At 57.9% G+C, this 23,225-nt stretch overlaps 4 protein-coding genes across 4 annotated transcripts; 1 reads left to right on the forward strand and 3 right to left on the reverse strand.

Annotated features, from left to right (window-relative positions):
- Window positions 1-306: 306 nt before the first annotated feature.
- On the reverse strand, window positions 307-1,689 carry PHYSODRAFT_506430 (hypothetical protein; the record flags this gene model as incomplete). The annotated part of the gene is made up of 1 exon (XM_009530502.1): window positions 307-1,689. The coding sequence occupies one exon, from the start codon at window positions 1,687-1,689 to the stop codon at window positions 307-309; it is 1,383 nt and encodes a 460-aa protein (XP_009528797.1).
- Window positions 1,690-5,930: 4,241 nt separating this feature from the next.
- PHYSODRAFT_507201 (hypothetical protein) lies at window positions 5,931-6,629 on the reverse strand (the record flags this gene model as incomplete). The annotated part of the gene is made up of 2 exons (XM_009530503.1): window positions 5,931-6,451; window positions 6,473-6,629. Coding segments are annotated over 2 exons (678 nt in total), but the record flags the coding sequence as incomplete, so codon positions are not given.
- A 6,395-nt stretch (window positions 6,630-13,024) lies between these two features.
- Window positions 13,025-13,732, reverse strand: PHYSODRAFT_509825 (hypothetical protein; the record flags this gene model as incomplete). Its single annotated transcript, XM_009530504.1, has 1 exon — window positions 13,025-13,732. A coding segment is annotated over one exon (708 nt), but the record flags the coding sequence as incomplete, so codon positions are not given.
- A 947-nt stretch (window positions 13,733-14,679) lies between these two features.
- Window positions 14,680-17,159, forward strand: PHYSODRAFT_333324 (hypothetical protein; the record flags this gene model as incomplete). Its single annotated transcript, XM_009530505.1, has 5 exons — window positions 14,680-14,684; window positions 14,801-15,643; window positions 15,710-15,942; window positions 16,008-16,251; window positions 16,307-17,159. The coding sequence occupies 5 exons, from the start codon at window positions 14,680-14,682 to the stop codon at window positions 17,157-17,159; spliced, it is 2,178 nt and encodes a 725-aa protein (XP_009528800.1).
- Between the last annotated feature and the right edge of the window lie 6,066 nt (window positions 17,160-23,225).

The following is a 23,225-nucleotide window of genomic DNA, read 5'->3' on the forward strand; positions in this document are numbered from 1 at the left end:
CAGACGAGTTGTAGCTGCAAGTCGGCACGCTATGACAGCGAAGGTCTTAGCCGAGAGAGATACTAACTTACATGTACTACCGCATTCTGCGAGAAAAAAATAAGTTAATCAGCAAGTTGTCGGTCGAATGAAGCGAATAGTTTTCAATCGTATTGTTGGTATGCTAGCGGTCTACAGCAATACAATGAGCCAAGACGAACACCACACGAAGTGATAGAACCAAGTTGCGTGTTTGACCACTAGCTTAAGACTTAATAATGCAGAGACACACCGCTTCCCATTACAGCGGTCGAAAGGGACGCCCCCTTAGTTGGGCGTTTGGACGGCCTCGAAAGCGAGGGACTTCTCCGTGCGGTCGTCGTCGTCATACAACTCGACGTTCTTGCCGCGGGGCTCGTAGCCGAAGAAGAGCACAATGGCCGAGATGACCATGAGCAGGCCACCAAAGACCCACATGATGGCCTCGAGCGACACGTTCCAGTCGCCGAACATGGACGCACACAGGTACGGGCCGCTGAAGGACCCGATGCGGCTGAAGCCCGACGGGTAGGCCGCGCCTATGCCGCGGATGGCCGTCGGGTAGTTCTCCGGGGTGTACGCGTACACGCAGCCCCACGCTCCCAGCATGAAGAAGGACGTGAACGAGCCGGTCACCATGACGGGCACCTTCGAGGCGTCCACGTAGCCCATGGCGATGGCGGATGCGAACGAACCGGCCAGGAAGATCACGAGCGTTTGCTTGCGGCCGATGATCTCGACGAGCCCAGCGGCCGCGAAGTAGCCCGGCAGCTGGAACGCCGTGATGATGAGGATGGTCTCCCACTGGCCGTTCATGTTGTAGCCCTTGAGCGCGATCAGGTTGGGCAGGTAGATGAAGATGGCGTAGTACGACATGGAGATGCCGAACCACAGCGTCCACAGCACCGTGGTGCGCACGCGGAACTGGCGCTGGAAGAGCACGCCGATGCGCTTGAAGTGCGACTCCGGCAGCTGGGGCGGCGCGGGCGGCAGCGGCTCGGCGCTCTCCAGCTCCGACTTGGGGTCGTACGGGTCCAGGCCGTGGGCGCGCTCGATGGACTCTACGATGGCCACGGCCTCGTCGTAGCGTCCGACGCTGGCCAGCCACTTGGGCGACTCCGGGATGTACAGGCGGATGACCATGGCGTAGACGACGGGCGCGCAGCAGATGAAGAAGGTCTCGCGCCAGCCGATGCGCGGCGCGGCGCCGAAGGCCATGACGACGGCCATCATGCAGCCGATGGCCCAGAAGGACTCGAGCAGCACGATGATCTTGCCGCGCGTCTTCTTGGGGGACAGCTCCTGCACGAGCGTGGAGGCCACGGGCAGCTCGCCGCCGAGGCCGATGCCCGAGATGATGCGCGCGCACGTGATGGAGGTGACGTCCCAGCTGGCGGCGCAGAGCGCGAGCCCCACGAGGAAGATGACGAGCGTGACCATGAACATGGGGCGGCGGCCGTACTTGTCGGCCAGCGAGCCGAACGGGAACGAGCCGATGAAGGAGCCGACGAAGACGGCGCCGCCCAGGAACGAGGCCTGGCGCGAGCTCTGCGGGATGTCCTCGCGGATGAGCGCGGCGCAGTACGTGAAGATGAACGTCTCCATCGAGTCCATGGCCCAGCCGAAGCCCGTGAGCAGGATGAGCTTGATGTAGTACCACGAGAGCCCCATGACGACGCCCGAGTCGCGCTCGCCGATAGCGTCGATGCGCCGCGTGATGCGCTGCACGGCCTCCACGTTGTCGGCGGGGGCGGCGGCGGTCATGATCGGGCTTGACTTGTGACTTGACTTGACTTGGTTGCTCCTGGCGAAAAAGTGTAGGTTCTTGTCGCCCTCTGCTTGCGATACACGACGAAAATTGGCGAGTGAGACGCGTCCATTGATCGCGATACCTCTTTTAGCGTGGTTTGTATGATAGCCTATCATTGATAGGTGCGGCCCGCATCGGTTTGGAAAGGGTTCGCGCGTTGATTGGTGGAAGGAGGCTTACCGAAACCGACGTGCGTGCGCGATCCACGCGGGGCAAAAATCGTCTTGGCGTCCATTTGTAATCGCAGAGAGCGGCGTGCAACTCGAAGACGTGGACTGTACTCCTCCTACTTTACCGCAGAAAGGTGAGCTGCAGCCTGTTGTCACGTGGGGTCCGGTACGGGCAGGTTGCTCTAGATGGTCGCCACCGCCATCATCCAGTGGTTTAAGATGCATTAGTTTTTTCTTCACGCAAGTCGAACATTGTCGAATATGACCAATATATGGAAGAAATTGCGCAAAACCTTCCCAAAAACCAAAAGTCGCTAAACCTCCAACTGACTCTATGTAACGGGGTACAATCAAGTGTACCCATTACATGAAGAGTGACGGGTGTCACTCTCCCGAGTACATGGTACATGGTACCAGTAGCTCCGCAAGCCAACCATTTGAGTTTGTGTGGGCTTTTGTATAGTTAACTTGTAGTTTGTATTACGACCAAGTTAACCTCTACCAAAATACAGTCAGTCTTATAACCTACTCCTTTGTAGCAAACCGTTTCCTTTGAGGCCGGGAACTGGTGAACTGCTGTTCACCTGGATAGTAATATCCACACGCACTTCCTCTGTGCATTGTGCTGTGTGACCCCGTCACACTCTAAGCTTGCACTGTTGTTGCAGCGGGGCTGCTGTAGCTTTAGCGTCAGAGGAAGACGTAACAGACTCACAGAGTCTCAGCTTAACCCTTCTAGCCCCAACCTTATTCTGTAGCGATTATACAGAATAAGATGACTTGATTAAAGTAATTGTCAAAACTGCAGGAGGTGACTCGCGTTACAGCACCTTTAATACAACGTCACGACACCTCCATGGAGCGCCTTTAACCCTTCTAGCCCCAGACCTTATTCTGTATCCTACAGAATAAGCATTAGACTTGATTAAAGTATACTTCAAAACCTGTCAAAGATTTGCTGTTGGAAGCCCTTTCGCATCTTGCGGTCAAGCGCTGGGTACATTGTGCACAGAATAGCTACGAAAGTGAACAAAACATGCTCAATGTATCTACCATATGCCGAAATGGCGAGCTTCTATTGGTCGTGGCGAGCGTAGAGCACGCTCAAAACCTGCTACATGGTAATACCTTGCAAGGCTGCTAATGCAGCATACTTCGGCTCCAGCCACCCATCTTCGGCACGTCGCGATAAACGCGGAGGAAGAAATCGCCCTGTTCCTAACTGACGTAGTGAGGAGGAACTGGGCGAATTCTTCCTTGTGCTTGACATTAGCGCATCATTAGATTTCTTTAGCCCACCTAACAAGCTTGTTACGATTGTCTCTCTAACAACACCAGGGAGCTTGCATGCTCAATAGCCCGTAATGACACGCACTACACACGGTTCCTCTTGTACGAAACAGGACAATATATGATATTCATGCCAACGTCTACTTCTTCCTTTACATGCGCACGCTCTTCAATGTTCGCGCCAGCCGTGGGTCATCTTCGCCATTTTGGCAGCCTCCGCTTTGCTCTGTAGCCTCCGGCACTGCCGCTCCATTCCTGCTGCTTTCATCGGTAGCCTCCGTCGTAGCCTCTATCCCTTCTTCTGTAATCTCCGGTGTAATCTCATCACGCGGAGAGCTTCTTCTGTAGCATCCGCCGTAGCATCTACCGCTTCTTCTGTAGTCTCCGGTGTAGCCACACCATGAGGAGCGCTTCTTCTGTAGCCTCTTGAGTAGCCGCTGCATCAGCTACAATATAGCGGTAGACCCGGCTGTAGCCGGCTTCGTAGGAACCGATGAGATTGTGCGCTGACTCCGCAATCGATCTGCCAATCGGGCCACACGCGAGAGCTCATAGCGTCGTCTGGGTAGGATCACCAGGTCTGGTAATCAACATCGCAACGTAGAATCAATATACCACTAGTACAATGTTACAGAGCAAAGTACACGCTCTCGCTTACCTGTAGATCACAATGGCGCTCATCATGATCGTCTTCGGCAATGGTCCTTGGCCACTTGGGCGCGCTCGACGGGCCCCAGCAAAGCTTGCATTGCGACGTCTTGAACAGCGCAGTTTCGGAATGAAGGAAAGTACGAGTGGCTGACAGGCGGCGGTTTTAGGCTTCCACCCGAATTTTCAAACCTGTTGGTGATTTATACTCGTCCGTCTATTACCGCGGAATAAACCCCGTTTATCTTCCCATCGCTAATCTAACAGGAAGATGTGCACAATACCGGCTATACAAACATCCATATGCGAAGTTCGAAAGAGAGGACAAGTTTGCTGGATATTATGCCCTGTGACAATGCTTATTCTGTAGGATACAGAATACGGGTTAGAGGGGTTAACAGGCTAAAGCGCCATTATGTACTTCGTGATCATTGATTGTGTAGATACAGCGCCATTATACATAAAGCGCCATTAACATCACGCATGAGGAATCTAACGTTCATTTACTCCTACATGTCCAGGTTTCCTGCCGTGCAATCAAGCCGGTATTAGCGTTCAAGTTGCTGGTCAAGAAGCGCGAGGGCAAGGACAAGGACAAACACATGAGCGGCGTCTAGGTCTGCCAGATGCCGCGCGGCAGCACGTGCAACCTCGTATGCGTCCTGGAGCACCGGAAACTGTCGTGCCTGAGGAAGAAGGTGGCGGAAGCTGCAGGTCCTGGAGAAGACGCGCGTGCCGGTGCTGCGTGAAAGAAGCTGATGGAGCCCAAGGGAGGCAGCAGAGCAGTGGGAAGAAGGCGGCAGGAAGAAGCGGGTGAAGGGAGAGAACGTGTTCGTCAGCACGCAGTCAGGTCATCTCGTATGCAAGGGCAACCTGCGCCTGCGCAGGAATGCTGCTACTCGTTAAGGGCAAGCCGAACACTGTGCTCGAGATCACGGACCCAAGATGAAGAGCTCAAGAAGTGGTGGCTGGACTACACTCTGTCCAAGGACACATACACATTATTCTTGCAGCTCACGGTGAATTGGTGCCCTGCTTTGCTCAGGTGCAATGGTTGCCATCGGCTGCATGACGCCGGTATCGGATGCCGTAGTGAAGTTTACGGGACGCACACGATCAAGTAGCAAGGAAACGAGGTTGGGCTGAACGTTGTCTCCTGCGGCCCGCGCGATAACTCCGAAGTAATAGTTAAAGTGTACTGCATCTACCAGCATTTACATTCTGTCATGATCACGGGGTATTATGCCTTTTACGCGTGAATACTCGGTCGTACAACTAACGTTTGGTTGTGAGGCTGATCAAATACTAGAATTCACCAAGGAGATTTAGGAGCACAGTGACAACGCGTTATCATCTTCAAAAGCGGCAAAGTGGACTGGAAGCCGCTTATCCTACCGCGATCCATGACCCGGGATGATCTTGGATACACATCAGAGTCGCCAAAGTGCAGCCAGCAGGACACATTGTAATTTCATGGTATTCTGCTAGACTTCTGCATTCACACCGTTGTAGCGCTTGGAATGTAGGGGCACGTATCGTAGTGGTGTTGGCAGGTAGTGTAGGAAGCTCTAGGACAAATGAATGATGATTTATTATTGCGAGGCTCTGGATCCTGGTTCACTAGCGCTACGTCCAGTCTAAAACCTTGCACATGCACTATAAAAGAAAAGAAAAGAAAATAATGACCAGCGTGAGATCATGACCAGCTAAGTAGTCATGTCGAACTGCTGCAGAATTTCCGTGTGCGTCTCGAAGCAGCTTGCTGCTCGCTCAGATGGTGGAGACTTTTCCCAGCAGTAGTGCACAATGTACCACAAGATTCGTAGTCGAAGCAGTGTCGTGTAGTCCGCTGGTACTTCGGAATGGCTGCTAAAACCACTCAGTTGGTTCAGAATCTCGTGCGCCTGGGCAATTATCAGTGCACCGCAACTCGACGCATCCGACTGCTTAGCTTTCGTGAGCCACTTTTTTTCATCTCGGGGGAATGCCAGCGGTCAGCGGATAGGTTCATGTGACTGGCGGGTTTCAGTTTTCCAACGAGCGATCTGCAAATTGTAGTCATCATGCCACTGCGTCAAAAAGGGAAGCAAGCCCTCTTCCCATTCGTGCTCCAGAAGGGTATCACGCCCACCGGGAGGGTCGTAGAAATACACTGTGATTGCCGAGTCGTACTTGATCTGCGCGACGACCAACATCCAGTGGAGGTTTGAAGTGTTGAGTGGTAGAACAACATACTTCATTTTGGTGATGTCTTCAACTTGCTGTGCATTGTCGCGAGGTGTATCGGGCCATGCAACCATATTTACCAGCATATTCATCAGCTTGACGCCGCTGCGGGCGTCACACAATGCCTGAAGGCACATCAGAATCACCGAGTCGTTCAACCACCAATCGCGAGCTACAAAACCAGCCACATTTTCAAACTTGATCGATCTTGCCTCCGTCTGCAGTACGTATTCTGTCTGAAAGCAGGCCTTCCGGTATTTTGCCCTTACTTGTACCGCACATTGTTTGTCTCATCCGCCTTCGGCTTCACAGTTTCCACTTGATTCTAGCGAAAAGAGCTCGACTTGGGTAGAGCTTTTCCAAGCACGATGAAGCCACTGAATGTCCTTCTCCCAGGCACAGAGCTTCGTTTTAAGCTGATAGTAGTGCGACAAGCGAAAGATCGCACGACTAAGCATTAACCACACACAAACATATGAAGCTGTTAGAGTTTGAATCCCCGTAAACCATCGTGCTGTAAGGTTGAGTACTAACCTTGAGAAGCGTGGAAGTCCGTCTGGATAGCTTAAAACCAAATCTTGGCTGCTCGAAGCTGTGTTTTCATGGTGTCCAGGCACTACAATAAGCTAGCTACACTTACCGAACTCGGACTTGACCCTTGTTGGCTTTGGGGGAAGACTGTCTTTTTATTACTGAGTTTTCTGAGGCCCTGGGGCCTCGTTCTGGCCATCCTATGATGAGTCCTATGTCCCTATACAAATATTTAGTGTGAACGATCGCAATAAGGCGATTCCGGACACATCAAATGAGACCGCGGCTACACTAATAAGTGCGGCCGAAGTACGTAACTAAATGCATCTGTATCTAAAAGTGGGTACCATGAAGCCTCGTTCAGGGTTGTATTAGGCCCCGACGAGGCTTCTGCCACTATCTGCCACTCCAACGAGGATAATGTCGTCAGCTTAATCAAAGCAGCCACTTCCATCTCGCACTTGGCTGCTCCTTGACTGTACTTTGATTCTTGGGCGACGGGCAATCGCTCCGGTAATCTCCATTTTCCGATACCGCAACCGCCCCCCGCCTGGATACGAGCCCCCGCAACAGGTGAGCGTCTAGGCGCCTCCCGTCCGTAAACGTCATGGTTCATTCATCGCGCTTGTGCTTGACCGCTGCGACCGCCGCTCTCCTGGACCTTCAGTGTTCTGGTCCGGTACGCTGGGCGCTCTTGCTGCTCTTCGCGATCAGTTGGATCCTCGTTAATGACGCCAGCTTGTTCTCCGGCATCCCAGGGTGCTGTAGATGTAGTCACCGACACTTTGCAACGTTGGCTAGGGTCGCAAGATCTTTCATTACCCACCGGTGGGCCTGTTGGCGCTGATAATACGGTTCCGGCGCAAGCTGCACCTGTGACCGAGCCTCCAGCGACTTCCGTCGCTGCTGAAGTGTCGGTCGACACACCACAAGGTTCCTCCAGTGATATTTCATCTTCTGCTAGGGCCACCGAGGATTTGAGGATGCTTGGAGCCGCTACGTTGCGCACGGTGATACGCATGTCCGATGCATTCCGGTGGTCGTATGGTCCGACGTTGGTCGTTCCACCGATACCATGTGGACTGCCGGTGTTTGCGTCTTGGTCCCGTTTACTTCACCTTCAGTGGCATCTTCTGCAGCGTGTCAAACTCAATCGGAACGGCGTACGGTAGCCGGTCATGCTTCAATCGGCAGTCCATCCATTGCTACACCACCGGAATTCCGGTGGTCGTATGGTCCGACGTTGGTTGTTCGGTCGATACCCCGCGCACTGCCCCTGAGTTACACCTTGGCTTCGTTTCCTCGATGACATTGGTGTCTGCTTTAGAAAGTGCTGCATCACCTGAGGGTCAAACTGAGCAGCATGCCATGCCACTCTTCTGGCCTCAATACCAATCTACCGGAGTTCCGGTGGTCGTATGGTCCGACGTTCCATCGACATGCTGCTGACCGCCGCTCGTCACACATGGCCCGCATACTTCTCAGCGTCGCTGACATCTTCTGTAGCTAGTTCTGCGTCGTTCGATGGTTCAACGTCAACTGCAGTAGTCAGGGAACGTGAGATGACTCGTCCAGCCTCACACCATTACTACGTCGGAACTTTGGTGGTCGTAAAGGAGGCAGGTATGGTTGCCCCAGCTTGAAGCTCGCGAATCACTGCACCGCCAACGTCGGTCACATCATCACTTGCTTCGTTATCACTCAGAGATAGTGTAGCTGTGTCGACCGTGGTTTCGTTGCCTTCGTTCCACAGTTCCATCCGGATTTTCCGGTGGTCGTAACCAATTCGGGTTTAGTTGCCTCAGTCTGTGGCTCGGGAACCACCGCACCAGAAACGTCGGTCGAGCCTTCAGCTTCTTCCTCTTTGGCGTGAGAAACTGTACCAGTGTTGACCGTGGTTCGTGATCCACTTACAGCAAATACTCGGTGGTCGTAACGTAAGGTCTGGGTCCATCAAGCGACCCGCTGTGTTGCAATCAATCTTTTCGAGCCGCACCAATTCTCGTTCAGGGTTCCCACAGTTTCCGCGCAGGCTACATCAGGCACCACCGCCTTGAACGAAACGTAGTTGTCGGGCGTAGCGGTCCCAGATCCACTCGTATCTCCACTTCATCATCAAATCCATACATCGTCGCAAGTCGAGGTCCGGCGCACAGGCGCGACCTTCTTCCACGTTAATATCGGCACCCGAAGCCTCGGTCACCCTTCCTTGAGCTTCATTCCTGTTCGTTTCATCTGCTGGGGTGTTGACCGAGGCATTCCGACATGCCACTCCATCGTAACTCATTCACATCACATGTAATATGCAAATTCCAGTAATTTCCTTCGTCTGTCGCTGCGAGCTGGATAGCCCTCGCAGACAGTTCAATCATCGTTTCCAGTAGCTTCATTCGTCTGCCATCGCGAGCTGGGTAACCCTCGCGGGTAGTTCAAACGTCGTTAGCGTATGCAACTTGTCAACGACTTGGGCCACGTGCAAACATCGTGCTGCGTTCGCCACTCGTGCAGGTCATCACCCAAACGAACAATCGAACGGTGTTCGTCTGCGCTTAGGTACGTCATCTCAGGTCCGTTCCACTTCCAAACCTTTGCCAGCCCACCACTGAGAATCAGCACTCGTGTCTTGGTTTACCTCGTTCCATGTAGGGCCAAATCCGAGTGGTAGGCTTCAGTCGAGAGGTCGGTAGAGACTCCTGCGCGTAGTCGCTGCGATTAATCTCGTTCGCGGTGTCATCATCCTCCGGGAACCCTTCCGCAACCATCGCATGTACGACCGAGGTGTAATTCGCCTCCAATAGGCTTTCAGGGTCCTCTTTGTCCGGGCCATCGACACAATTTTCTCCATCGGTACTAACCTCGGTCGTGGCGGTTCCTGCTTCAGTTAAAATGTCGTTCAGTCCAGGATCATGTTCACCCCAGTCGATAGTGGCGTTGCCCCGCGCGACCGACGTTTTATCTGGTTCAGGGCGTGCTTGCGTGTCAGTCGCTGTTTCGGCCATCCGCGGGGCGGGTTCCACCGCTGCTGTTACATCTGGCGCGTCATGGTCTTCTCCCGAATCGTCGTTCAGCTCTCCAACACCATCATCACGCTTGACTCCGGCTCCTGACACTTCGGCCGGGGCTTCCTGTGCCCCATGTTCGATGCTATAGGCGTTATGATCGGTGCGCTTGGATGCATAGGCCGCTCGGTGAAGTGACGACCCTTCCAGTGCGTCGGAGCCGGTCCATGCACTCGCCTCGTCGTCCGAACCGTCGTTGGATATACCATCACGTTCTGTGTCGTCTGCACCAGGCTCAGTAACCTTGACCGAGCCTTGGGAGACCCTGGGGTCGTTGGCATGATCCGATATACCGAGCGAAGAATAATCATCGTTAGGACGACCTTGAAGATGACCTCTCGGCCATATTGGAGCGTCGCGCGGCCTCCGTAAGATCTTCTGCGGCGTCGAGTAAGTCCTGCGCTCAACCGCGGGTGGCTGTTTGGCCAGCCATTGGTCATAGAGACATCGCTCCCTTCCATACAGAGTCTCGTCACGGCTCGTTGAGTATGCCAGCACCTGCCACTCCTTGTACTTGTTATAGTCTAATCTCGCGTAGCCAGTCTCTCGCGGTAGTTCACCATGTGGTACCCACAGCACCACGGAGTCATGCTTGGCGCACTGTGCCGCTGTGGTCGTAATATTGGTGAGCCGTACCCACGTCGGCTACCCCCGTCGAAACCTCGTTACGGTCGGCACGAGCTTTTTCCGTGCGTCGTACCCACACATCGTACTCCGAACGAGGTAGCCGCTGGCGCGGCAGTCGAAACTCTCGCCACTCGCGACCGGGGACGTATAAATCCTCGGTCGGCCCACACGAAGGCTGCGTGCCATAAGGTTCGTCATCTTCAACACTCTGCGACTTTAGCAGCGGTACCATGACCTCGTCCGGAAGGCGTGCGGTGCCATGAAATAGATCCAGCCGGATTCCAGCCGGGATCATAAAGTCCATCCCAAAGACCACATCCACTCCGGCACTGTGGTCTATTATCCACAATTCAAATTCGTAGACCTGCTTCCACCCGAGAGTGATCTTGACGAGCACCCGTCGCCGGGTCTCCATCACCCCCGGGTTGATGCCGCGGACTTCGAGACTTCGTCCGTGGTCCCGGACTTCTCGCATACGTAGCCGCTTGGCGAAGCTGGCAGAAATCACACTAACATTCGCTCCAGCGTCAAGGAGTATCCTCGTTCGCGCGTCGTTCACAGCGCCATTGACCAAAGCTCTCATTCGCTTCCTCTTGTCGTATCGTTGGGACGACCACCACCCCAGTCTCTCACCGGGCAGTAATTTGACCGCCCGAACGAGGCTCCGAGGTGGTCCCCTGATCTGGGCTAGACTTGTGATCAAAGCCTCGGTCGGGTGTCCATCACGTTCATCATCATCTTCTTCATCAATACCAATCTCAACGAGACTTGCGTCTCGTTCTCTCCTTTTCCGTCGGTTTCACACGTTCATTGTTCTTCAGGTCGTCAGGCCGTTTGCTTTCACCCGTGAACACGAACAGATAGTCCGCATCAACAGCAGGCTCAGCTAACTGTGGCAGCCCGATTGGGACCAACCCAGTTTCAGTTGGCGGGCTGCCTAGTTAAAATGGCTTCCATACATCAGGCTTTGCAGCTCTAGCGACAGATCCTTCTTGTCGACCTTGGACTTCAGGAGCTTGGTGAGCTCGTGGAGAGCTTCACACTTCCCAGTGTCGTGCACCTGGTTGCACAGTTTGCACCGCCGGTAGCAGAAGTGCACCAAGTGGGACGGGCTTCCGCACGCGGCACACGGCCCAAACTGGCGTCGACCATCTCGTTCACGGTTGGACGGGCCTCCTCCGTTCCTGAAGCGTCGGTTATCAGACCGAGCGAACGTTGCTTCGGCTGCGGCCCTGCGCTCAGCATCGTTAGCGGCAGCGACATGTCCGGTAGACCCATCCGAGTCGTAATCAGCGTCTGAATCCTCGTCCGAGCGTTGGTCGTCCGAGTATTGGCGCTCATCCTCGAAGTAATCCCCGTTCGCCTCAGCATCACGTCGGGGGGCGTATGGAGCCTCGTTGCGTGCACCGACCGAGCCTCCGACGTTCCATTCCGCCATAACATCGGCAAGGGCGTCGACCAAAGTCACCCTCGACCGGTGCGGCGACCCGTCACGTCGGTCACGGCGGCGGTCGTCATCACGACGATCGGTGCGGCGGTCGTCGTCACGGTAACGTCGTTCGCGGCGGTCCTCGTCGCGGTAACGTCGTTCACGGCGATAACCACTTCGAGAATCCTCGTTCGACCGCGCGTCGCGACAGCGCTGTCATCCTGACTGCGGGAGCGGCGGAACGATGATTCGCGGGTCGACTTTCGGTCGCGGTGACGCAGAATGGCGTTGATCATGTCTTCGAGGTCATGAATGCTCTTGACCCGAACGTGACACAGACGGTCTTCTATGTTTCGGTCATCACACGTAACCAAGAAGTGTTCCACATGGTCCTTCGCGTCACGCCCACCGTTTTCAAACTGCACGCCGGCGTTGCGAGCGTAGCCGTTAAGCCGGTTGAGGTAGTCACATACGTGCTCCTTGTCCTCTCGCTTGGCCGAGTAATACCGAGCCTTCGCAGACTGGGAAAACTTCGAACAGTAGTACTTAAGGAACGCCTCGCTCAGCAACTTCCACGAGTGTCTCGTCTTGCGTGGGAGCTGGCGGCACCAGTGCAGAGCTCCATCTCTGAGCTTAAGCTCGAACGGCATACACCACTCGTTGGGTGAAGCATGTGTTCCCTTCATCTCATAGATGAACGTTCGGAGCCACTGCATGGAGTACTCGCTCTTGTCGCGCGTCCCGAAGAACGGCTTGGTATTGGCGAGGGGTAGATGCGTGGCAATCTCGAGCTTCGGGGTTGAGCTCTGATTGTCAGTCGCGCCCAGTTCGCGCACCTGACGAGCCCATTCGCTTGGCAGGTCGCCCTCGTAGTGGTCGGACCCGAGATCGTCATCACTGTCCGACGAGTCATCTCGGTGGTCGTAACGGTGGCTGGGGGCGGCCGGTTGCCCCGCGCGTGCCGGACATAGCGTACGAAGACTCGGTCTCCCTAGCCAGACGTTCAGTACGGTCCGTAGATCGTGGGGTCACCATGTGCGAGTCTTGCATGTAAGGCGAGGCCTCGCCCTTGGCTGCGAAGACTCCGTCGTCCGTGGCTGCCTTTCCGGGGGGTCGCTGGTAGCGGTACATTGGAGGGGTCGACAGCTTCCGGGGTCGAATGAAGCCTCGTTGAGCCTCTATCTGCCACTCCATAGGCGTCGCGCAGGTTCTTCCTTCACTTGGTAAGTGCCGCGGCAGTGCTTGTGGGCGTCCAGCTCGCGAGTGCAGCCTCCGTCGGGAGAGTCTGGGGCTCGCACCCCATTGCACACAGGAGGTCCACAGTGTTCTGAGCGACCTGCCGAGTGCTCGTTGAGTTGATCGGCGTTGCCAAAGCCCCTCCGAGGTCCATCCAGATGGCCTGGCGGACCTGCTTCGGGGAGAACAACTGCATCCACTCACTTTTGGCCTTCATCAGCTCCAGACATCGGCCTAGAACCTTGCTGGCCGCCGGAGTATCGCCGTTGAGGGGAGGACGAGTGCCAACCGGCTTGGAGGTTGCCCCTCCTACCGTCACCGAGGCTTTGAAACCCTCGGTCGCACCGTCATCCGCGTCGTAGGCGGGCTCGGGGCCCGACATGTCGTTGAACGTTTCGGAGAGGTCGCGGGTGATCGACCTCGAGCCTCCACTGCGGTCGGCCGACACAACCGCGGCCTCCGAAGTCTCGGACATCACAGTCCTGACATCCCAGTCATCATCTTCGTCATCTTCTTTGGCGTCCGAGGAATCAATCGCCGTGTCGCATCTCGCCGACCGCTCGTCGATCGACTCCATCCTATCCGTCGCTGGGGTCGAGAACGAGCTTCCAGAGCGCACCGAAGCCTCGTTGCGCGTTCCACTCGACTTGACCGGCGTTGCTGGTACCGCTGACTTGACTCCCTTCGCCTTCTTTTCACTTCTTCTTCGCTTCTCTTCTTCTTCTCCTCTTTGCTCGGTGGGGTAAGACCTACAACAACCCAGACACACAGAAGGTCGCACCAATCCCGGGTCGCGGCACCAGTTGTGGTGTGGTAATACCACTAAAATTCTCTTCTACCAAAAGGTATTAGAGACACCAACAACACGCTAACCCGCAAAGGTAAGCGCTTATTGGATCAAAACCTGAAGACCAGGAACGATCCCTTACACCGGGTCGGTTGCAAGCGCCTCTGTGCACCTTAGGTTATCTTCGGTCAACCCTAAAACCTGTACCACTAGCCACGAGCTAAGGCTAGGATACTATGTAGCGCTTTCGCGCAATCCCACTGCAGTCCCTCAGAAAGGAAGGGTACCGGCGTGTTGGGCCTTATACAGGGGGACCAAGGTAAAACCTCGGTAGGTAGACTAATACACTCAGGGACACTCTAATCCCACAAAACAAATATATACTGAACGATACTCTAATACCGTTCCTGCCTCTCCAGCCACGCCAACTCTTGGCGCTACCAAGGAAACTCTCGGTCAATGCACGATAAGCTCCCCGACAGGCATCCACACGCAGCCGAGCGTGTCCAGGCACTACAATAAGCTAGCTACACTTACCGAACTCGGACTTGACCCTTGTTGGCTTTGGGGGAAGACTGTCTTTTTATTACTGAGTTTTCTGAGGCCCTGGGGCCTCGTTCTGTCCATCCTATGATGAGTCCTATGTCCCTATACAAATATTTAGTGTGAACGATCGCAATAAGGCGATTCCGGACACATCAAATGAGACCGCGGCTACACTAATAAGTGCGGCCGAAGTACGTAACTAAATGCATCTGTATCTAAAAGTGGGTACCATGAAGCCTCGTTCAGGGTTGTATTAGGCCCCGACGAGGCTTCTGCCACTATCTGCCACTCCAACGAGGATAATGTCGTCAGCTTAATCAAAGCAGCCACTTCCATCTCGCACTTGGCTGCTCCTTGACTGTACTTTGATTCTTGGGCGACGGGCAATCGCTCCGGTAATCTCCATTTTCCGATACCGCAGAGAGATCAGGCTCGTCAGGCCGTGACCGCCCTGGAGCAGCAGCGTGCCCCGGTCGACGAAGAGCTCCGTGCGGCCCGTGCGTCGCTTTCTCAGAGCCGCACGGAGACTGAGGCGGCCCAGAACCTGAACGTCCCGCTGCAGGACGACCTTCGGCGCGCCAACGCGCTCTTGGTGGCCCACGCCGAGGAGCTCCGCCGCGGCGCGACGCGTATCCACGAGCTGGAGGAGTCGGTGGCAACAGCCACGACTCTCCGTGTGGCCGCCGAGTCCGAGATGGCGCGGGCTCAAGCTGACAAACTTTGCGCCACGTTTCGCGCGGTGCAATATCGGGCTGGGTGGCTGTCCATGCGGCGGTCGTCTCAGCAGCGTCGAGAAGCAGTCGGCGCCCAGACCCATCGTCTCAGCGCTCGCGTCGTCGAGCTGGAGGAGGAGCGCGACTTGGCCGTCCGAGAGCGCGACGAACGCGCTGTGGTTTGGCGTCGGATGCTTCGAGACGCGCGTCGGGGCCGAGAGCTGGCGCGGCTGGTGCGCGACGAGCTTGCCGATCGCCTCGCCGGTGTCGTAACGCGTGTAGGCGGGCAGATCGACACCGCTGACCTGGTCAGGCGACTCGAAGCCACCTTCACGGCGGAGATCGACGGTGCGGTCCCCCTCCCCACTGCTATTCCTACGTCCGCAGCAGTTCCTGTGGCATCCGCGGTTCCTGTTCCTGCTCCAACTGCGTCGAGCTCTGGTGCCCGGGCGGGCTCGTCGGCTTCGAAGGCGGGCTCGACGACTGGCGCTTCCCCTCCAGCAGGTCCTTCGGGATCCCGTCCCGTTCCGACTTCGTCCGCTGCCTCGTCCTCGTAAGATTTTCGGCGACCTCGACACAGCGCGTCGAGTCGTTCGGGTTCTCGGTCACGCAAATCTAGGCCGTCAGGTGTGGCGTCCGCTACGTCGTCCGGTTCTTCGCCCCTTCGACGTAGTCGGCGGCCCTCTACCGTGGCCGACACTGTGGCTTCCGACAACGCCGCTGCGCAGGCCTCATCTGCCGCTACGCCCTCTGCGGCCGCTGCAGCTGCAGCGCGCGCACGAGAGGACGCGTCGCTCTTCGGTTCCGAGTCTTCGGACAGCGAGGACCAAGCGCGGCGAGCTCAGCCCAAGCGTCGCCGGCTGCATAGCCCCGGGTCTCACTCACGGTCGCATGCGCGTCCGCCTCCACGTTCGCAGTCACGTTCCCGGACACCCCCGCGCTCCCGTTCTGCTTCGCGTTCGCGTTCGCGCTCGGCCCCTCGTTCGCGTTCGCACTCGTCCCCACGCTCGCGCTCGCGTTCTCGCTCGCCCTCCTTGGCGTCGACACACTCGGCCGGCTCAGCGCGTTCGGCGCACTCGGCGGGGTCGGCGCATTCGGCGGGGTCGGCGGCCTCGTGTCACTCTTCTCCTGCACGGACGACGCACTCCTCGCCGAGGGGCCGTGCGGCAACCGGAGCTGGACCAGGCCCTGGTCCGGGCGATTCGGGCGACTCCAGTGGAGACGACTCGTCCGCTTCCTCGTCGTCCCGCGCCTCATCCTCGAGCACCACCTCCAGCGGCTCGGCGGGGAGTGCTCCGGCGGCGCCCTTCTTCGACCCTGTGATTCCGCCTGCCGGAACTCCGTCTGGCTGGCGGCAGCCTCGCTACGCTCCTTGGTCCAAGCGGGTACGACGTCTCCGCCTTCATCTCATCACCGTGCAGGAGTTGCGAACGCTCTTCCTGCCGCCGCCCGGCTGGATCATTCCGCGCCGTGTTCCCCCCGCGCCTGCGAACTGGAACCGCGCCCTCGTGACTCTGGCCAACGTCGACGCGCATTACGCGACTCGGCCGTGGCGCTACCTCGCTCAAGCCGCTGAGGCGCTTCTCTTCGCGTCCGGCGACGCGGCGTTCCGCCCATTCCTACGTCGGCTCCGGCACCACATCGAGCACTGGGCTCAGGCGTACTGGGAGGCCACCCATGAGCTCTTCGTGCAGGACGCGGCGTGGAAAAGGTGGCGCACGGCTCGCAACTCGCGTCGCTCCCACGCGGGCAACCACCTCAACAGCCTGTTGCAGCTGGTGGTCGGGCTGTTCCAGCAAGAGCTCGCAGACATGGACCTCTTGCTGGATCCAATGGTGCTTCACTTTCCGCCCGCGCACACGTCGATCGGACGGTGGTATCCAGGCCTCCAGCACGCGACGTTGCAAGCCGCGCTCGACGACATCGACGCGCAGGAGCCCTGGCGTCGGTTCTATCGGACGCCGCTCACTGTGGCCGAGATGGACGCCAACGTACGCTGCCGAGTGACACGCGATCACCCCGCCTTCCATGTGCCGCGTCTTGCCGGTAAGTTCGTCCAGCAGGTTTGAGCCCTGGCCCATCGTCGTAGTTCGTCGCCTTTAGTTGTCGTAGCCGTAACTTCAACACGCAGCCTTGATCTTTTCCCTTGTTTCTTTCCACTTCTCCACATCTTTTATGAGACGGCCCTCCGCCGTCCCATCTTCAGCAACAGGCTGGTCCTCCTCACTTCCCTCATCCAATCCCTCGCTCCGGCCATTCCCAAAGTCGAGGCTTCCCACCAGTCCTCCCGTCGGCAGCCCCCCTGCCGACTTAGTCGCACCCGTGGGCGCTCACCGACCAGGCTCCACCGCCTCCGCGTTCTCGTGCGACTGCATCGCCTCGAACCGGTTGCGTCCCGTGCGTTGGCGCAGGAAGCCGTACAGCAACCCGCCGCAATTCAGATCGAGCTCGTCGACCCACGTCGTATCCGGGTAGCCCTTCCATTTGACTTCGAACTCGCGTCGCGTGCGCCCATACCGGGTAGCCCGCCCCTCGCGCACATTCACGATCTTCTCGACCTCGAAGACGTCGTCCTCCAGCTCGCGCGTGGCTTCCCAGCTATCCTCCGGCAAGAGCTCCTCGTCGAAGTCGAAGCGCTCCTCGGCCGGCACCGTCAGCTGCATCGCGGGTCGCGACGGGAATTCCCGGACGGGCTTTAGCTTGGAGATGTGGACGACGGGGTACAGCTGATAGGGCGTACCCGCCGTCTCGAGGCGCACGGCGAACGCGCTGACCAGCACGGCGACGCGGAAGGGTCCGTGCCACATGTGCGCGAGTTTGCGCGCATACCCCGGCTTCACCCGATCCAGGTACAGCCAAACTTGCGAGCCCGTCGCGATCTCATGGTGCGTCGCGTTTTCAGTTTGTCGACGCACTCTCTCTTCGACGGCCTCCCGGACTAACTCCAACGCTTGTGCCCTTGCCACCTTGTAGTGTCGCTGGATACGGAGTCTCCACCGCCTCGCCTCGGCGTTCCGAGTCGACGTGTTCCCGACGGCCAGCGTCGCTTCCAGCGTCGACCGAGGATCCCAGCCGTGCACTAAGAAGAACGGGGTTTCGTTCCTCGTCCGGTCGGGTCGACGTCCGCGATGTACATCTTGATCGCTCTTGTAACCGTCTGCACCATCCGTTCTGCAGCACCGTTGGCTTGGGGACGATAAGCGAGCATCGCTCGCTGTCTCTGACCCATGAGTTTGCTGAACGGATGCATCGCTGCTCAGGTCCCATGGTCATGGTGACCGATGGCCAGCAACCTTGGCAGCGGCTACTGTCGCTGCTGGGCCGAAGATGGCGCGCGCATTCGCTGCTGGAAGGCTGCCTCTGTCAGGCAAAGACATGGCAGCCAGTCTGCGACTTGGTCCGCGGACGATGGTATGTGTACATACGCAACACCATGCCGCAGCGTGATGCTGTTGCAACACTGGACGCGGTACGTCTACCGGCCAGATAGCCATCAGCACCACGCCAAAGCTCCAGGCTGTTGCTACGCTGGGCGCGGCACGTCTGCCGGCCAGGTAGCTATCAGTCCCGAGCATGGGTGTTGCCCACGAGGGGAGAACCCGAACGTGTTGCCTTTGCAGACATTCACAGTTGGCGCGGCACATGCCGCACCTGTAAGGCGCGAAGCCATACGCGTGCACGTGGCACATACTACCTGTGAGATAGTCGCGGTGCGTGACGCTCACTGTGCGCGTGGCACTTGGTGTACGCGAGGTACCCCTAGTGCACGCGACACTACTTGTGCACGTGGCACTTGAGGTGCACGAGGCACTTATGGCAGTCGTGGTACGCGCCATACACGACGTGCCTTTGGTGTATGAGGTGGTGCCCTCGTACACCTTGAGGTCCTGTATGAACTGTGTGCCATGCGGTCTTGCACGCACACCTACCTGGTGTTGGTCGCCGCGACGCAGGATGCGATCGCCGGTGACGGAGGGCAATACACCCCACACCACGATGAAGTACCCTTGCGGTACCCTGGTGTCGAAGGAAGACACCTTAGCGTCGGCGACGTGATGGCCGTGACGCACTGCAGGGCTTTAGACAAGTCCGCCGCGTTGCTCTGTATGATGAGCGGGTTGCTGGAAGCAGCCTTGGTCGCTCAAGCAAACACGAAGTTGAAGCATGACGCTTCATGGCTGTGGTCAGCGCTTGACCATAGCCCATGGGTCGAGCCGACGTATTCGGCCGACCGGCACACCGTGCTGTGACAAACGGGGCCCTGTCGGGCCGCTGTCATGGCCGGAGATGAGCAGCACAGCTCTCTCCATGGTTACGCTATGCGCTGACCGGAAAGGTGCTGTCCCTCGCGGGAGGCACTGTAGCACGAACGTGCCAGCGGGGCCCGAGGGCCATGTGACGCCAACTGCTGGTTGTCTACGAGGGACACCGCAAGTTTGGAGGCACATGCATCCCGTGCCGAGGCACTCTGCGCCTGCTAGCGCTGTGAATACGGCCACTAAACGCGTCGGCTTCGCGGCCAACATCGCCGAGGGCAGGGGGGTTCCGCGCGGGGTGCCCGCTGCGGGCACAAGTCACTGTGGGCGTGGCGATGAGGCGCACCAGCCTTGCGGCCTTCATTCGTCGCTGGAACGCGAGTCGACGCGAAGGGCGTCCGTTCGTCTCGTGACTCGAAGCGCGGGAGGAGCGTCGAGGCGAGCACTCCATGACGGATCTTCGGGAGCGCATCGGCAGCATGGAAGAGCGCGAGTGGCGTCTCTGCTACGTTCATCTTGTCGAAGGTGCGAGAACTGCGCAGCGACCCGTGATCGGCCGACGCGGGATGAATGGGAGAACCAGGTGCGGACCTGGCCTCTTTCGGAAGACGAGCAGCGCTGGATCGGACGCTACGAGCGCTCGCGCTCGGAGGTGGAGCGAGCACGCCTACGCCGTGGACGTGAGCGCTCTCGAAGCCGTGATCGTCAATACAGTCACGGCCGAAACCACCGCGACCCTTCGCCGGAGTTTCGTCGCAGCCGCAGTCGTGATCGAGGGTGGCCTTCAGCTGGGGCGCGCGAGTGCAGTCGCTCGCAAGGACGCGGTTCTCCAGCGCGTCATCGTTCGTCTTCGCCAGCGCGAGTGTGGACTCATTCTCGCGCACAACATCCGGGATATCCTGCAGCAGGCGACTACGTGGCTCCCACGTATCCTCCGCTGGCGAATATCCCAGCCAGCGGACGCGATAGTGCTTCTCAGGGGTACGCGCGTGGCTTCTCTTCGGATTCGACGGCACAGCACTATCGCGAGGACCTTCCTCGCGACTCCGGCGGACGTCATGGTCTACGATGCGCTCGGCAATCCAGCGCCGATCGCCAGCCGAGTTAATCAGCGGGGGTGGACCATCGCGACGGTAGGGCGGAACATGGGGGCGAAACGTCGCGCGTGACCCTTCGGCTCGAACAGCCGCCGGTTTCGTCGCTTTCGTCGGCCTCGTCAACTCATCAGCTACCTGCGTGCTCGGATCCTGCTGCGTCTGTGCAGCGGGTGACGATCGAGCAGTTCCGAATAATGATGGCCGAGACGGAGCAGGCCCGGAACGACGCGCTGGACGCGCAGAACCTTGCGGAGAGCGCTCGCACTCGAGCGAGCGCGGCCGAGGCAGTGGCGGAAGAGTCTCAGCGTGATCGACGCGCGCTGGTGGAGCGCCTCCGTCGTCTGGAGAGGGCTGCATTCGGGGCACCGCAGGCGGAACAGTCTGCGCGTGAGCGTCAGGGACTTGGGCCAAGCTGGCGTCAGCGTCGACGCCATGGGGGATCGGACTACGAGCCCGCCCGTGGCGCTGCGGACGGGAGTCGGGGACAACAGCAGGAAGATACGGCTTGAGGCGCCCGACGTAAAACGTCGGGTGGAGATGCATAGCAGTCGGTATGTCTAGGGTGTAGGCGTCTCCCAGCACTTTGATAACCTTGAATGGACCGATGTATCTTGGCGCCAGCTTGTTCGCGCCAAGGTTCGTAATTGCTGTCAATTGGATTCCGGTGGTCGACAGCAGGACTCGGTCTCCTTTGCGGAAGACGCTCGTGTTCTTCCGGCCTCGCTGGTCTGCGTACTCTTTCTGCTTGTCCACAGCAGACTGCAGCGCATCACGCACGAATCTCGTGATGGCTTGACGACGCAGCATGAACTCCGATACCGCTGCGGAGTCGATCGGCGAAGCAGCTTCGCGTGGGGCGAAGTTGGCCGCCGGTGGCCCGGCAGGGTCAGATGCGGGCGCAGGGTCGGTCGATCTTCTAGCCTTCGAACGCGTCCGTGATGCAATTCCACACACGGCAGCCGTTGACGTAACCGGTAATTCCGCGCCCATCGGTTCTGCTACCGGTGGAACCGGCGCCACAGTGCTGTTGCTATTCTCTCACGGCTCGGCTTCTCTCGACACTAGTGCCGGGCGGTTCGGCTCTGCATCCATACCCCCCCACCAAGAGTGGAGGGCGCCGAACCGGACGAAGACCCGAAGGCGAGCGTCGCTGGAACGCGTGGATGCCGCACGTTGTTGATGAAGAACGGCGTCAAACCTGTCGACGCATGGACTGCGTTGTTGATAGCGAACTCGGCGAGCGGCAGGAATGTACTCCACGACGGGAACGACGTAGCGTAGCTGCGAAGGACATCTTCAACGACTCGATTGACGCGCTCCGTTTGCCCATCCGTTTCAGGATGAGCTGCCGTCGACATGAACAAGTGCGTACCAAGCCGTTCAAACAATCGATCCCAAAAGGTCGACGTGAAGCGAGGGTCGCGGTCAGAGATGATGGATTCCGGGAGGCGATGATGCCGTAATACGAGGTCGAGGAACAAGGACGCAGTCGCCTCAGCTGTCACTTGGGCTTCGACTGGAGCAAGTCGGACCATCTTGCTAAAGCGATCGACGATGACAAGGGCGCCCGTGCGGCCCTGGTCGTCGGATGGAAGGCCGAAGACGAAGTCCATGCTGACGGATCGCCACGCCGCCGTGGCGATAGGCAACGGGCGCAGCGGAGCTTGCGATGATGGAGCTGGCTTGACGCGCTGGCAAGTCTCGCAAGTCCGAACCCATTTGCGAATCCACTTGTACATCCGAGGCCAATAGAAGTCCCTTGAGATCGCCGCGAACGTCTTCTCGCGGCCCAAGTGGCCGCCCACTGGGGCGTCATGATACTCGGGGACGAGACGAGCATGAAGGTCGTCATCGGCGGGGATGACGACGCGCGGAGGATCGAAGACGTCCATCGTGTAGGTTAGCAATGGGCCATCGAGCTGGTATCGCTCGATGTGACTGCGCGTGGAGCGTGTCAGCTTCTTCGATGAGTCTGCACTCGGAGTACGGAGGTGCACAATGATGTTGACGTAGAATGGATCGTGTTCGTACGCATCAGCAATCTGCTGACGTAGTCACAGGACTGGAGTCGTAATCGTCGCATTGATACCCAGAGCGATGCAACATTCGCAACCTTCATCTTCGTCATCGTCGTCAGCAAGTTGCTGACCGACTAGTCGTCGTGGGTCGTAGTCTGGTCGGCGGGACAGCGCGTCGGCAAGGATGTTGTTCTTGCCGGACTTGTAGTGCACCACGAAATTGTATTCGGCGAAGAACGAGAGCCATCGCGCCATGCGCTGCGACAAGTGTGGAGTCTTCATTGCGGTGCGCAGCGACGCGTGGTCCTTGTCCACGGCAAACGTCTGCTCTCCGAGCAAGTACACCCGGAATTTGATCAGGGCGTAGCGCATAGCGAGGAGCTCCTTGTCGTGGACGGGGTAATTCTTCTCGGCAGGCTTCATTTGTCGTGACTGGTAGCTCACGACGCGTTCGTGACCCTCATCGTCGAACTGCATCAGCGCGCAGCCGATTGCAAAATCACTCGCGTCGCACACGACAGGGAACGGTTTCGTGTGATCCGGAAGCATCAGGATCGGCGCTTCCGCCAAGCTCTTCTTCACGGAATCAAACGCAGCTTGGTGGTCGGGGGACCACAGCCACGTCGCGTCCTTTTTCAGCAGCGAAGACAGCGGTTGGATCAGGCCGGCGTAATTCTTCGTGTACTTGTGGAGATAATTCGCCAGACCCAGCCACTGACGCAGCTCCGTGGGGTTCTTGGGAGTCGGCCAAGAACAGATCGAGG

Source organism: Phytophthora sojae (genome assembly GCF_000149755.1).
Source record: "Phytophthora sojae unplaced genomic scaffold PHYSOscaffold_5, whole genome shotgun sequence".
NCBI classification, from domain to species: domain Eukaryota; phylum Oomycota; class Peronosporomycetes; order Peronosporales; family Peronosporaceae; genus Phytophthora; species Phytophthora sojae.